The sequence below is a fragment of the Harpegnathos saltator genome, unplaced genomic scaffold (genome assembly GCF_003227715.2).
Source record: "Harpegnathos saltator strain DR-91 unplaced genomic scaffold, Hsal_v8.6 scaffold505, whole genome shotgun sequence".
In the NCBI taxonomy this organism is placed as follows: Eukaryota; Metazoa; Arthropoda; class Insecta; order Hymenoptera; family Formicidae; genus Harpegnathos; species Harpegnathos saltator.
The window spans coordinates 636,434-652,915 of NW_020230322.1; the positions used below are offsets into that span (position 1 = coordinate 636,434).

A 16,482-nucleotide genomic window follows, 5' to 3' on the forward strand; every position below is an offset into this window, starting at 1 on the left:
AACGGTAGAATTATAAATTATAGTCGGTTATATAGAATCACTCTTCACATGAACCTAGGTTAGGTTTCATTTTCATCTGTCAATTCTTTCTGTGTTTACAAGCCAATTGAAGTTGACGTGTCAGTATATTTGTTTGCAATGGAAAATTTGAAACAGCATGCAGTGATTGAGTTCTTTGTTAAAAAAGGTTTAAAAGCAATGGAAATTCATTCCGAGATGGTAAATGTGTTAGGGGAATCTGTTCCTTCAATAACAATGGTTTGTAAATGGGCACTTGAGTTTCAACGTGGTCATACAAGCATTGAAGATGATCCACGCAGTGGACGTCCAAAAAGCGCATCAACATCAGAAATCATTGAGCAAATACATGTTATTGTTTCTGAAGATTCAAGTGTGACTACACGTGAAATTGCTCATACCATAGGTATTTCAGATGAACAGGTACGGCATATTTTGCATAAAGAATTACAAATGAAAAAGGTGTTTGGAAAAGTGGTGTCACATACATTAACAATTCAACAAAAACTCGCTCAAAAAAACAAATTCTCAGCGTCATTTGGATCGTTTTAAGAATAAAACCGATTTTGTGCGTTGTTTTATAACTATGGACTTGGATGGACTGAAGTTGGATGTTTAGCTCCAAAGCAATCAAAGCATGAAAAATCGGCAAAAAACCGTTTGACATCAGTTTTTTTGGGATGCTAAAGGGATTTTGTTAATTGACTATCTGGAAAAAGGTAAAACAATTAACTCTGAATATTATTGTAACCTTTTGGATCAATTGGACGCAAAAATTCGTTAGAAAAAACCTGGTTTGCAGCATAAACAAATCATTTTTCACCAAGCAAAAGCACCTGCTCAAAAGTGTTTTGTCAATGTCTACATTCAATGAATTGAAGTACAAATTGCTTGATCATCCATCGTATTTGCCAGATTTGGCACCCAGCGACTTCTATCTGTTCCGAAACCTGAAACAGCTTCCCCGTGGAAAGCATTTTTTGTCGAATGAAGAAGCTATAGCAGCTGTAGAGGCATATTTCGCAGACCTTCTAGAAACACTTCCGCAATGGAATAAAATGATTGGAAAGCCATTGGGCCAAGTGTATTGAAGTTAATGGAGACTATATTGAAGAATAAAATCATTTTTAGAATTTGGTATTCTTTATTTCAGTTTCGCTCCGCGAACTTTTCACGCAACCTGTATACTGAAAAACTACTTTTGTCAAACTTTTCCTACCAATCAGTTTTACAATAACTTTCAAGCATTCTGTCTAGTTATATAAGTCGTCAATTTTCACAATAAAATTATTCCCTTCAACACCATTTTAAGATCATTATATTATTTGTCTAAAAATATCGCACAAACTTCATAACAAAACATACTACTGCGATCAAAAAATAAGGTGAATTTGTTTATAAAATGAAAAATCTTTATTTATTCTTCCAAATAAATTTCATCGCCTTCAAAGTACTCCCCGTCCGACACAATACACTTATGCTAACGTTTTGTCCAATCTTCGAAACAGTCAGAGAAGTCTTTTTCCGGGATGGCTTTCAATACTTTCTTCGATTCGGCTTTTATCTCCTCAATCAAGTCGAAACAGTGTCCCCGGAGTGGTCTTTTGAGTTTATTGAACAGCCAGAAGTCGCACGGTGCTAAATCAGGCGAATACGGTGGTTGTGGAACGATATGGGTCAAATTTTTAGCGAAATGTTCTCGAAGAACCAATGCAGTGTGGGACGCTGCATCGTGGTGTAAAACCCAAGAATTGTCTGCCCATAATTCTGGCCTCTTGAGGCGAATAGCTTCACGCAAACGACGCATAACACTCAAATAATATTCCTTGTTAACAGTTTGGCCTGGCGGAAGAAATTCATAATGCACAATACCGATAATCAAAGAAAACTGTCAACATGACCTTGATTTTTGAGCGACTTTGGCGCGGTTTTTTCGGTCTTGGTTCACCTTTTGCACGATATTTACTCGATTGGTCGGTTGTTTCCGGGTCGTATGCATAGATCCATCTCCAAATCTCATCTCCCGTAATGATGCGTTTCATGACGTCCTGGTAGTCAGAAATCATTGTTTCACAGATGTCAACGCGACGCTTTTTTCCAAAAAATTGAGTGTTTTTGGAACCAATCGAGATTTGACGCGTTTGAGGCACAAAACATCTTTTAAAATGGTTTGGGTTGATCCAAATGAAATGCCCGTAGCATCAGCAAGGTCTCTAATTGTCAATCGACGATTTTCGAACAGCAAATCTTTGATTTCCTTGACGTGGCTTTCATCGGTAGATGTTGATGGTCGTCCGGGGCGCTGTTTGACTTGAACTCGTTCTCGGCCTTCTTTGAAATCTTTGTACCACTTGTAAACATTTTTTTGCGACATAGCCTTATCACCAAAGGCCTTCTGCAACATCCTCAATGTTTCCGCAGAAAATATTCATTCCGCAAACAAAATTTAATGCAAATTCTGTGCTCAACAAAATCAGACATAGTAAAAATCGAAAAACTCATTTTTATATGTTTACAAAAACACGTATAGCTCTGCAGCAATTGAATATATTGACATGAAACTCTGCATAAATGTCAAAGACAGTGCTACCAACCTACCAAAAAATAATTTCATGATTTTATAGTACCCGCGAAGTTTAAATGAAAAATTCACCTTATTTTTTATCACAGTAGTATGTCTATCTAATATTTTAGAAGACATCTTATTGCTAAATAATTTATTTTCACAAATAGCATGTTTAAAAGAAAAGTTCACTTGCAGCACAACAATGTTATTTTTCAATATTTTCCTATTAAAATAAGCAACTTTCAAAACGTATATTATCTACAATCATAATATGGTCATATTTTTTACATTTAAGACATCAAGCTTTCTCATATGCTACATAATTCATTCAAAATCATTAGGTGTCCAAATTTTATAAAATCATGAATTCAAAATTATTTTATGTCCTCTCACATAATGCAATATAGTCTTTTAACTTACTTAGAATCTGTAACTTAGAATCTATCTTCACGGGAAAAACATCGAAATTTTTTGTGTTTACCGTCAACTTGAGTGTCAGTTGAAAGTTTACTATCAAGATTGATGTTATTTTGAGTATTATCCTGAAATAGCTTGATATTACCTTCATTTAAGATATCATTTTCGGTGTTACCATCAAGTATATAAGCATCGATTGAGTGTGACTTTAAAGATGAGTGTAACTTTTGGTGTTACCTTCAAATAACTGGGTGTGACCTTTATTTTACATGTAATGTTTGGTGTTATTGTCAAGTAGTTCAGTATCTATTGAGTATGACTGTCAACTTATGGTATGAGTTTTTGTGTTATTGTCAAGTAAGTGTGATTTTGATTTTGGGTGTTATTTTCGATGTTGCTGTCAAATAATAGAGTATTAGAAAAGTGTAAACGTATAATTGCTAATCTGAGTGTTATTTTTGTTTTTATCCTAATGTTATTCATAAAATAAATATGTACTTTATATAATAATTTTTATATAAAGTTTAAAATAATAATCATCATTACAGACAAATTTTTAACAGTCTTTATGTATATAGATTCCTACATACACACACACACATACACACACATACACAAATACGAAAGTATATATGTAAAAGCTGTCAACAATTATTCATATATATTGATAATGATTTATATTTAGAAAATTAATGATTTACATTCAGAATTCACTGATGTATCTCTATGCATAATCATTCCTAATTTGTACCGCTTTCTGTTCGGTTATAGTCAAACCATTCAAAAGTTATAATTTCAAGAAATAGCCGAAAGCTAATTTTGCCACATGTTGAGATTTATGAACATACATCTCAATAAATAGCAAAGTTACTTTGTGACTATTTTCCCAATTGTTTAACTTCTTGGATGATTTGACAGTGAAAATTGTAAATAAAACAAACATCACTACAAATAACTACTAACGACTCTATATTGAGAAATATCAGTTAATTTTTTTACTCAAACTCAAACCATTATTTCACTGTGAACCATTATTTCACATTTCTTTTATTTTTTAAATCCATCAAACTACAAACACAATAGTAACTTTTCTAAATTCAAAGGTAATAGTTTTATAAACAGTTATTAACTTCATAGAAATATTTCAGGATCAGTCCTTATTTACAGATTTCCTTTATTTGGAAGTAACCCTATTTCAGGATATATCACTATTTGAGGATACTCTGATTTGGAAGTACACTCATTTGAGCGTATCCTCATTCATAGTTCTTTCTGTGGTTAATCCATATTTGCATGTTGATCACCAATGAAGATCCGAATTTATACCTAACTGTTGAGAGTTTGTTTAAGGATATTTTTACATCCAGTATTAGGTATTTTTGTGAGGATAGCAAAAACAATGTTATATATTTTCATATACTTTAATAATAATTGTAATATTTGTGTAATTGTCAATCTACAGTAGCATACATAGCATTATTTAGATTTTTAAATTAAAAAATATTCAATTAGAATATAGATTTTTTTAAGACATTATATAATATTAATAGCAATGTTATTTAAATTTTTTATATTATATTTTGTCCTTATATTTGTTCAAAAATACAAGTTCTGGAAATGTTAAAATATCATTTATCCTTAATTGATAAAATATTCACTATTTATGTAACAATCATTTATGTCCATTGCAATTATTCAATTGGTTGTTCTCTGTGTATAATGCATATTTATGTTTGTTCGCTATTTCTTTTATCATACTGACTGCATCCTTATACATACAATTATAAGTAATCAAATATTGAAATATCCAAAATTATAAAAAAAACAAGTTTTTGGTCTTGTTTGATACATTCATCAATTTTAACTAAATTTGTTAAAAACAAGAACTGAATTCGTGAAGATTCCATCTCAAATTTTTATGAAATTTGATAAAAATAATTTAATGACTCTAAATTTATTTATGTATACAAACGTATTGACACAAACTTTAAGTATAATACTGATAATTACATGTCATTTTTAAGGTTAGAAATCCTGTCATTTCTAAAATATTTTATAGTTTAAACACAGCATATATAATATAGTTGAACTTACGACACACACACACACATTTTCAGAAGTTCATCCATATATTTTATATAACATATTCTGATGCATACTTATATTCTGAATAAAAGCTGACTTACGCATATATTGTTCAATTTCACGTCTGCAAAGTCTACACGTGCTTGAAATTAACGTGTCGGGCCTGTTGTGTTTATTCGCTATTCAATTCGATACACGATCAGCCAATTCTTATAACCACAAACGAAACGCGTAATACACACGATTCTTCTGACTAGTGTTCCTCTCACCTAAGAACAAATTATTCACAAACGTATGCAGCCACGCGAAGCTTCATTTATTCTGATTACATCTTTTTCGTTACAACCTATGACCTAGTTTATATTCATCTTTTAGTATGAGTATCAATTTGTAATCTTTCATTAAATTATTTTAATATCGACAATGTATATAGATAGTATATTCAATCACTATATTTTATTTATACATATTCAGATTATTATTGGTTAATATATCGTTGGTATTAAAGGCCTTCACACACGAATCTACTTAAGGCTCGTCTACAATAGCTGTAAGAGTAAAGCTAAGACTCCATGCATGCGGTGAGCTGCGGCAAATGCTGCGATGACCAATCAGGAGGGAGGCGCAAGTCCGGTTGCGGCAAGCTCCGGCATGCGTCTGTCTTCTGATTGGTCACCGCAGCCGTTTGTCGGAGCTCACCGCATGCATGGAGTCTTAGCTTAAGGCTGTAAGGCTGCAACGTAAGCTGCCAGCGAATGAAAATATTTCATTTCGTGTCTTGCAACCTTACAGCCTTACTCTTACAGCTAATGTAGACGAGCCTTTACACGTAATACGTAAATCGTAAAGAAATCCTCCAATCACAATCAAAATTTAAGGACGCCATTTTAAAACTTACGAGAATAATTGATTGTGATTAGTCAGTTTCTTTACTGCTTCCGTTCGTTTGTGTGTGAAGGCCTTCAAGGGCTTTCTACAACAAGCCGTTATCAGGTCTACCACATAAAGGCTACACTCGTGAACTAAAAGGTATGTGCACCGATTTTTTGTTGACTTCGGAACGCGCTCCAACTTGAGGAGAAAGACAACCACTGCTTCATACGTCAGCGCTGTCACTTATTGGTTGGTTGGTTGGTTGGTTCTATATCTGGCTCCGGAATGTATTGCAACAGTGTCCACACGCCATTTTCCAGATAGTACTGAAAGGTGAGGTTTTATAGGGTTTGATGGGTGTTCAGAAGGAATTTGTCTATTTTCTCAAAGACGTGTATGTTCCCCAAGTCGAATGCAGCTTTGTGTAAGTCCTCTATTGAGAAATTAGCGTCTTTGTAAAACAATCTCAAAAGGAGGCAATCCGATTCCGCTGAATGTAAAGGGCACTTAAAGAGAATGTGCTCTATATTGCGCTGCCTCCATCCGCATACACAACTCTCATCAATGCATATATCTTTATCTTTCAGATGAATCCCTGTCGCAATATGATGCGATCTTATTCTAGCCATCAAGGTGATCGTACTCCTCCTATAGTTGCCCAAATCTCTGAACCAAGGAGAGGATAATAAGGCAGATGAGTGTTCGAAATATCTTTTCCCCTTGAATCCGAATTCTTGCGTAAATTCATGTACAGCATGAGCTTTATCCTTTAAAAGTTGATCATAAATTACATCCTCCGGTAAGACAGAACAATATTTCCCATCCGGGCTTTCAGAACTCAGAGACCCAAGTTTAGCAAGCAGGTCAGCCATTTCGTTGCCAGGGATATCCCTATGACCCGGGATCCAGACTAACAGTATTTCCATGCCTTTGTATACCGCCATCTGTAGTTTGTATCTGATGTTAAATGACAGGTCCGATCCAGTTCCTTCCAAGTCGAGATTATTTAGCTGGGTTAATACGCTCATCGAGTCCGTAAAAATTCCAACTCTTCTTATATTCTCCTGTAGTGAGATGTCAATAGCGCGCAGAATGGCCATGCTTTCAACCAGGAAAATGATATGGGAGTCGTGTACACGGATTGCCTCTCTGGCTTCAGGGAAAGGAGAATACACCCCGTACCCAGCCCCACCATCAGGGAGCACAGAACCATCCGTGTATATTTCTCTGTCCAGGTTAAGATTGCGAATGTCCGCGGCGGCAAGCCTCAAAATCCCTTCCGAGGATATTCTTTTGTTGTTGTACCAAAATTTACCTATCCTCCTTTTAAAATTTTTAATATTATCAAAAGTATTAAGATAAATATTGATTTTGAAAAGTCTCAGCGAGAATCTGTGATAGAAAGAAGGGAGTTTGTTAAGCTTGCCAAAATCTGTCAAAGCTACTTGTTTGTCATTAATAAAGCTGTATAAGGAATTTGACGGAATGTATTGATTTGGTTTCAGAGTCTGCTCCCCAGACCACATGTGACTATTTTTTATAAAATAAACTAAAGGGTTATTGCCCAAGTTGAGGCTTTTGATGTAAATTTTCTTTTCCAGGAATCTCCATCTATGCCATAGAGGCCATTCCGCGATTTGGTCAAGCAATATGTTCGACGGAGTCGTAGACATAAGTCCTAGAATAATGCGAGTGCATCTGAATTGAATTCTGCTCAAAGATAATAGCCGATGTGGAGTAGTCTCCGTGAGGACCAAGCCCCCCCAGTCTAACACTGATCTGATGAGACCTCTGTAAACTATGAGAAGGGTGGCGGGATGACACCTCCATTTAATGCCAGCAAATGACTTGAGAAGATTAACACGTTTCAGGCAAGAAATTCCAATTTTGGTTATGTGAGTCCTCCAGCTTAGGTTTGTATCAAACGAAAACCCCAAAAACGTGGCTCCTGGAGAGATCAGGATTATTTCGTCATGTAACTTTAGGAGTGAGTCTGTTCTATTAATATGATTTTGGATTGTGCTGAATCTATGTGATTCGTGAAATATGCACCATTTAGTTTTGTTGAGAGAGATTTTAAGGTCTAAAGCCTCAAAGTTTTTATTCAGAATTAAGAGGTCTTTCTGTAATGTATTATATATCTCCCCCACGCAGGAGTCCGCAGAGAAAATCACGACATCGTTCGCATATGAAAGAATATGTGTCTTCTTATTCAGGTTTAGGTGAATTCTAGATATATAGATATTGAAGAGGAGGGGGCTCAGTACCGAACCCTGAGGAACACCTCGATTACCCATCCTAGTGCCCAAGTGATCACCACCAAAATATCCCTTCACCCTCCTGTCCTTAAGCATAAAAACGAGAAATTTAGCAAAGTACCCAGGGATACCTAGTTCATTCAGAATATTCAATAATTTGTCAACGTTGACATTATCAAAAGCACCTTCAATGTCAATAAAAATAGCACCAACGTATTCTTTATTAAAGAACGAGTCTTTAATGAAAGTTTTGAGCGCAATGACACTATTAGCGCATGACCTGCCCTTTCTGAAACCATTTTGGTAGTGAGGTATTATGCCTAAGGATTCTGCCCACCATTCCAACCTAATTTTAATTATCTTTTCGAATATTTTTGCCAAGATATTGGCAAGAGAGATTGGTCTGAATTTATTAGAGTTAGGCTTAGGAATCAAACACATGAAATAATCTCTCCAGGAGTTAGGAAACGTACTTTGTTCAATGAATTGATTAAATAAAGCTCTAAGGCTCTGAAAGAACTTATCTGGAAGATGAACAAGGATATTCCGAGTAATCAAATCAGGGCTCGGCGCGGTTTTCTTTTTCTTTGCTTTATCAACTGCAAGGTCAAACTCCTCTACCGTGAACTCCTCCTCAAGGGGAGAGTTGCAAGCGGAAATGTATGCCTTAGGCATGTTTGAAGGTGGAACTTCAGTTTTATTCACTACAGAAGAGGAGGCAATCCGAAGGTTTTCATTATAAGGTTGCTTAACTGCGTCACGAAAGGATTCTTTAGCATCTTCAAGCCTGCCTTGTGAAAATTCATTAATAATGCTAAGATTTTTTTTATTTTTAAAAGCGGCCAAAGTTCTCCAAGTGTCACTAATATCCGAGTTTCTATTCAGTGATTCGCAAAATGATCTATATTTAAACTTTTTAATGTTCTTAAGTTTCTTATTAGTCTCCTTACAGGCCCTGTTATAATGCTCCAAGTTCTCCAAAGTAGGAGCATCTTTGAATAAAAGAAAAGCCTTTTTTTTAGCTTTTAAGATGCTCCTACATTCTTCATCCCACCAAGGAGAAGGAGGTCTACGCAAAGATGGTCTGTCCCTCATGATGGAAGCTCCTGCATTAATCAGCGAGAAGTGTATCTTATCTAAAATGTTGTTGTAAGTAAAAACAGGGTTTGCCGAAAGTTTAGATGTACTATCCTTTTTGTCATAAAGAAGTGACAGTTGTGACCCAAAACTATTGGAAAAATGATCCCAATCAATTTTGGAAACATTATAGTGGGGTCTGCAACCAAATTTGTCAGGAGTGAGGTCAAGAAACTCAATGATAATTGGGTAATGATCGCTTCCGTAAAGATAAGTGAGCGTTTGCCATTTTGCACAGGCTGATATGGAATTTGAGGTAATCGTGATATCAATGGCACTGTAATGGAGTAAGTCTTTGGAAGACCATGTAGGGTTACCATTATTTAAAATTACTAAATTAGAATTGGAGATAGCATCAGCAAATTTTTTGCTAGCATTAGCCGGATTAAAAATGTTATCACACCAGAGAGGGTGTCTATAATTAAAATCTCTGGTAATGATCAAGTTATTAGTACTCTTAAACTTAGCAAAAAAGTTATCCCAGAAGGTCGGATCGTCATCAACTAATGTATTGTTAGGTGGATTGTATACAGAGATCAACTGGTGCGGAATTTGGTTAATATTAAATTCAACGCAGCAGAAATTTATGTTGTAAGTGGAAAGAAGCTCCTCACCAAGCGCAGCGTGTGTGACCACAAAATTGAAGTCCGATCTAACTGCTATGGCTGCACCCCCTTCCGGATCTTCTTTGTTGCTGGTAATAAGAATGTAATTGTTAAGATTCATCCTATCAGTGTCTTTCAGCCAGGTCTCCGAAAGACAAATAAAAGCTGGTAACCCTGGGTATTTATCAAGAAGAGCAATAAGATCGTTAAATCTAGCTTTCAAAGATCTACAATTCCATTGCACTATGGAAAGAAAACTGTCCCGATTATTCTGAGCCATCTTCCCTTTTTATAACTATTCCAACAAAAGTAGACCGTGTTATGATAATATTTGTTTTTTTATTTGTTATTTTGGAGTTGCAATACAGATTAATTCGCTTCTTGATTTGTTCTGAGATATTCTTCCTGATGTTTGACTATTAAAGACGACAATAAAGAGCATAAACCCGATATCACGTTATGGGGACCAGAAATAATTAATTGCGGCGCCGTATCTTCAGAGGTAGGGTCTATTTTTTCACCATAATCTGTGATGAAGTTGTTAAATTCCGTCAGCAAAATCTGTTCTGTATTAGGATCTTGAATAATAGAAGGAACCACCTCCATATTTGGCGAGGAGGAGGGATAATCTCCCTCTACCTCCACCACCTCTCCCAATCCACCCTGAGGTGAGGGAAGGCAAGGCAAACTTGTTGTAAGGAAAAGAGTTTTACAATCCCCCCGCCCGGCCAGGGGTAAAGTTGTAGGAGGGGCTCCCAGATCCGGAGGGATTGGATTATCAATTACGGGAATATCCTCAGATGGGGAAGGTGTCATCTGATCCGAAGGAAGGTTGAAGCTTATTGATCTTTTTCTCTTGCGTGGTAGTGAGGTTCTGCGAGATATATTAGATTTATGTGGACTTATCTTGTTCTTAGATAATTTGTCTTCCGGATGGTTTTTCAGGTTGTTCTCTCCGCTAGTCGGCAGTCCGGGGTCCAAGTCCGAAAAGTAGTCGCTCTCCTTAAACCAGGGGATAAAGTCCGCAAACGTAGCAGATTCTTCAGCACTATTAATTTCGAACCATTTATCTGGTAGACGATGCCCGGTGGGTTTATAGAACGCCATGGCATCCGCTGGATTCAGACCCAACTTCGCCATGACAATCTTCGCTCTTCGGTTTTCAATAAAAGTCGGGCATATGCCCGACCTGGCCCTATGATTAGGGAAAGGAAGTTTCCTCCGTAGGCAGTTAATACAAGCCAGATTAGATGATGAGCAACTCTTCGAATGACGTCCCTTGCTCGCACAGGTTGCACATACCATAGCTTTCGAGCCACCTCTGCATTGAGCCTCAATATGACCGAAACGTTGGCAATTGTTGCATCTCTTTACTTTCTGTATATATGGTGCAAATCTGATCTTTTTCCCTAAATAGATAGCTGCTTTGGGAGCGGATAGACCTGCAAATGTTATCATTATCATATTGGATGGAATATACACGAACTTAGATTTATCGGCAAGATCCACTATCCTTCTTTGAATATGCTTGACTTCTAGTATTTCCGGTAGCTGGGTTATATAATGAGGAGGTGCCTGTAAAAATTGTTGGATTTTCTCCGTTGTTTCAGAATAATCAATATCTCTGGTAACAACCCTGGAAGTGATACGATAATCCGGTACGTAAGCTATCCAAATGGTACCCCTAATTACCTTTTCCCCCATGACTGAGACGTTTTCCACCATTTTATTGGCCGCTACCCCGTCTGGGAAGGAGACTGAGAATTTATATGTTCCGACAGATTTCAGATTGATCGCGGATCTCCACAATGTCGGAAAAAGTCTAGCCATTATTTTGCCAATTTTTATTTCACTCATGATAATGTTTTTATCGATGCGGTTATCTACAACTTTGGATATATATATTTCGAAAGGACCTTTGGACGAAGATCTATTTTGCATGAGTCTCCTATGTGTTTCGGTCAATGCATTACTAGACTTTTCCCTCGCCCCCGGCGAGGGATCAGAGGTCCCATTCGAATATGAAAATGTAGAGAATGTATAGAAGAATTATTGCGTTGATCTTTCACCGATTCCGCATACAAAGAATACTGCGATCTGTCATCAAGGGTATTTAGAGGAGATGACGTGTCCTTATCCGAATCGAGGTTTCCTTTGTCTATGTCCATGGTATAAAATTCCGAAGTGAGCCTTGCAGTACGTGACGAAAAATCTTCCGACTCGAATGCATGTAATCAACAGTGAGATTAGCGATAAAACTTTGTGAGAATGCCAGGTCTAAGATATAAAATGAAAGGAATAGGTTATACTGACAAGGAGCAACAGATCGTTCTCGTTCCGTGTCCAGAACCGAACTCCTCAGCTGTCACTTATTACGAGAGCAGGATGGCATATTCGAGTGTCAAATAAGTAGTGATTGTGGCGTAGACACAAATGTCTTGGAGACTTTGAGTTATAATTGAAGAAATGAAGAAAACAAATAGTGATTGTGAAGAAAAGTGGCAAAAGGCTTCATAAAATTTTAAAAACAGCATATTAAAGGAGAGTATTAATTGTCTAATAATATTTTAAGCGAAAAATATTTTTAAATTTGAGTGTAAGTTAAAAAAGTTATAAACCATAATTTCTTTAATGTTAATAAATTTGTCATCAACGTTGAATGAATATATATATAATGCTATTATTTCCATAGGTGAGGAATTATATTATTGTGTTCAGTAGAAGTAAGCAGCAGACCAAGTTGAATGATATGAGTATCTTGTTAAAAAAATATCACTCGACTTGGTCTGCTGCTTATTTTTTATGAGCGTAATAACATAATTTTCCACCTATGTAAATGCCCAAATAGCGCAGTACGTCTTATGGACGTTCATTTTACGTCCATTTTACGTTCATATATCCATGGACATAAAATAGTTGTCCATTATACGTCCATATAAGTACGTACATTGACTAATAATAAACGTACATCCAGTGGACACCATTTGAAATCCACTTTATATAATTAATGTATGGATATATACTGTACGTCCAATGGATGATCGTACATGGACATGTTTTGGACTATTCATTTTTTGTTCCAAAAAGGATGGAAATTTACAAATTCTTTATCGTAATTCATCTGTAATATTATAATAAATAATAAATATTACATGGTAATGAGTATTACATAAAATTCACTGTTTGCATTTGTGATCAAAAGTTAACTAAGTTAACTAAGGCCGGTATTCATAGTCGGATCTTATATTTAAGAACGTCTTAAGTTTATCTTGAGAATATGTATGGATCATTTCATTGGCTACTGAATATCTGAAGATGAACTTGAGATAGTCTTAAATATAAGACTATCTCAAGTATCTGACTATGAATACCGGCCTAACAATTTGTGTATAATAAATGCACGATTCATATTTAGTTCGCGAGTTTGCATAACCAATGGTAAAAAAGAAAAGAATATTACAAATGGCAGAGCCAATAATATCGATCGTCAGCGCGCGACACATGATCGATGCTCGATTACCGCCATTTCCTGGGTACCTATTATGGAACTCGTCGGAATCGATTCCGATCGGAAACGTTCAATTATTTCCTACATTTCTATTGTCTTTTCTAAAGCATCGTCTACAATGAAGATTTAAGACTTAAGCTTTAAGAAATTGACTAATTCTATTGGATCATTCTTGTAATAGTCGATTGTGATTGGTCAATTTCTTAAAGCTTAAGTCTTAAAGTTTCATTGTAGACGACACTTAAGGGAAACGGAATTATTCCGATCGGAATCGATCGAATCGACGAGTTCCATAATAGGTACCCTGAAAGTGAACGTTTGGATTCCAATCGTAAGATTTCAGTGAAATAATCAATCAATCAGCCGTTTTAACGGCTACAAAATAGAGATAATACGACTATACGGATACGAGAATTAAAACTGTAAGTTGTGTATATGTATAATTGTGTAGTACATATGTTTTACACGCATTTGTATAAATTATTTGGGCAATTTTATAACTTAAAAATTTGGTATTTTATTGATACATATATTTTTTGTTATCAAACAAGAATAGAATATAATTAAGTGTACAGTACTATTTATTCATTTGCTTATCGTGATTATAATTTATTTTAAAACAAATATGTAATTCTGCTTCGATAATATTTATTCTGTTTGAAATTGTAATTATGATAAGCTAACAAAATGAATAATATATGCATGCATAATGCATATTTCAGATTTCTGTGCCGTATTAAAATCATGTATATATTCTCATTAATAAAATCACAATCTAACAACATAATATATTAATGTTATAATTTTCTACTCAACAAATGTAATTGTAATAAACAAGATACATTACATTGCAGTTACATTATTGAGTACGAAATTATAACATTAATATTATATGTTGCTGTTAGATTGTATTTTTACTGGGAATATGTGATTTTTATACAATATATGTAAAAGTCTGAAATATGCTTGATATACAGGGTGCACGATTTATGTGATTTTGATACAATATATGTAAAAGTCTGAAATATGCTTGATATACAGGGTGCACGATTTATCTGAAGACATTGAAATATCTCGAGAACTATGCATTGGATAAAAAAATGAATTGGTTAATGAAAGTTGTTAGTCTCGAAGGGGGACATCCAATGATACCAAACTCGACCTCCCACCTCACCCTCTAGGGGTGGGGGTTGAGGGCAACTTTGAAATCTTAAATGGAAACCCCCATTTTTTACTGCAGATACGGATTCTACGCCACAAAATACGTAAATTTTGTCCGAAACTTTTTTTTTTATTCGTGATAGATGGCGCGGTAAACCCGAATCGAAGAGGGAACTGCTCGACGCGCCACTGTGGGTATATGGCGAACTACGGCTTATTATAAAAGGCAGTGCAATGCTATCTATCACGAATGAAAAAAATTATTTCAATAAAAATTTCACGTACAATCTAATTCTGCGATGAAAATGTGGGTCCCATTTGAGATTTGAACGTTATCACCCACCTACCCGAGAGGATGGGGGGGGAATAACTTTTATTATGTTCTTTAAAAATATTGAACAGGTATTTTTATTTCTCAATCCAATGATTCTGGAGAATTGCGGAAAATATAATTTTTTGCGATTACAGCACCATCTATCACGAATAAAAAAAAAAGTTTCGGACAAAATTTACGTACTTTGTTGCGTAGAATCCGTATCTGTAATAAAAAATGGGGGTTTCCATTTAAGATTTCAAAGTTGCCCCCAACCCCCACCCCAGGGGGTAGGGTGGGAGGTCGAGTTTGGTATCATTGGATGTCCCCCTTCGAGACTAACAACTTTCATCAACCACTTTTTTTTATCCAATGCATAGTTCTCGAGATATTTCAATGTCTTCAGATAAATCGTGCACCCTGTATATCTAGGATATTATTGATTTTGTTAACTTATAATTATTACTATTAACAAAAAATATTTAAAAATATAAATTAATTTAAAAAATATGGTAGTGTTTAGCTTATGTGAATACATCTCAGCCAACGGTGATTTTTGAATAGATTCAATATCAAAGCAGAACTATTTCAGAACATATTTTTAATATTTTTAAAAGAAATTATAATCACGATAAGCAAATAAATAAATACTGTACACTTAGGAATCTATTCTGTACCCTTTAATGATATGTTGTTGTGTATCATTGCGCAGCTATTACATGATACATAAAATCTGTGCAGTAATGCATAACAACATTGTTAAAAGTTACAGAATAGGCTCCTTAAATTCTATTCTTGCTTGATAAAAAATATGTATTGTCATATAAATAAAATATTAATTTAGTTTATTGTTAGTACATAGACTCAAAGTATGAAAGTCTGAAATACAAATGCATCATGAACACATTCTTATTTTCTATATTCTTTAGAATAAGTTTACCTTTAAATATAAATTAAGACATTTTTTATTTTGTAGAGTTTTAATTCTGGAGCGCAAGACCACCAGATTTTGGGAGATTGCACTAGAGGCTGTTATACAGAAAATAAAAAATAAGTATGCCTAAAATTTCTACTAAATATTATAGGCGCGCAAAAGCCTGTACAGATATTTCAATAAATTTAATAAAATCTGATGATTTTGCTCAATATTTAAATAAAAATAATGATATGAATAAAGAATTTATTACAACACCATGCATTGATGGCCACATTGAATTGGATAATGATTTCAATATTGAGATTGATAACATAGATAATAATATAGATAACAATATAGGTAATATAGATAACAATATAGATAATATAGATGATATAGTAAATTTTCACTTAGATAATGATGAGTCTGATAACAGCAATGATTCGAGTAATGAAAATACTTTGAATAACGATGAATTAATTAGTAATTATGAAAATTTCAATAATACAGCTAATGAATCTTCGTTAGCATCTCAACTTGCTACTTGGGCTCTGAAAAATATGATTACTCATATTGCTCTGAATGAATTATTAGGTATTTTAAAGTCAAAACATAATGATTTGCC

General features: G+C 34.9%; 2 protein-coding genes and 1 long non-coding RNA gene across 5 annotated transcripts in view; 1 reads left to right on the forward strand and 2 right to left on the reverse strand.

Moving 5' to 3' along the window:
• Nucleotides 1-5,530, reverse strand: part of LOC105185086 (calcium release-activated calcium channel protein 1) — a 116,080-nt gene extending 110,550 nt beyond the window's left edge. For 2 of the 3 annotated variants that reach the window (XM_025302615.1, XM_025302614.1), the window contains exon 1: nt 5,188-5,530. The gene's annotated coding sequence lies outside the window, so the exon portion shown is untranslated. The remainder of the gene's footprint in view (nt 1-5,187) is intronic. The other variant, XM_025302613.1, reaches the window with a different exon arrangement.
• A 4,263-nt stretch (nt 5,531-9,793) lies between these two features.
• LOC112589421 (uncharacterized) lies at nt 9,794-11,947 on the reverse strand. The gene is made up of 2 exons (XM_025302602.1): nt 11,652-11,947; nt 9,794-11,534 (listed from the first exon to the last, which is right to left on the reverse strand). Exons 1-2 carry the CDS (start codon nt 11,898-11,900, stop codon nt 10,329-10,331), a joined length of 1,455 nt encoding a protein of 484 aa, XP_025158387.1. The 5' UTR covers nt 11,901-11,947; the 3' UTR covers nt 9,794-10,328.
• A 772-nt stretch (nt 11,948-12,719) lies between these two features.
• On the forward strand, nt 12,720-15,995 carry LOC112589422 (uncharacterized). The gene is made up of 2 exons (XR_003113536.1): nt 12,720-13,889; nt 15,918-15,995. It is a non-coding gene; the product is annotated as an uncharacterized LOC112589422 (long non-coding RNA).
• Nucleotides 15,996-16,482: the final 487 nt, after the last annotated feature.

Excerpts from the sequence above, each read along its gene's own strand:
- LOC112589421 (XM_025302602.1), bottom strand. The coding sequence starts at position 11,900 with ATGCAAAATAGATCTTCGTCCAAAGGTCCTTTCGAAATATATATATCC. Across the intron at positions 11,535-11,651 it reads TCTCAGTCATGGGGGAAAAG|GCACCTCCTCATTATATAAC; the intron begins GTAATTAGGGGT and ends CAATTTTTACAG.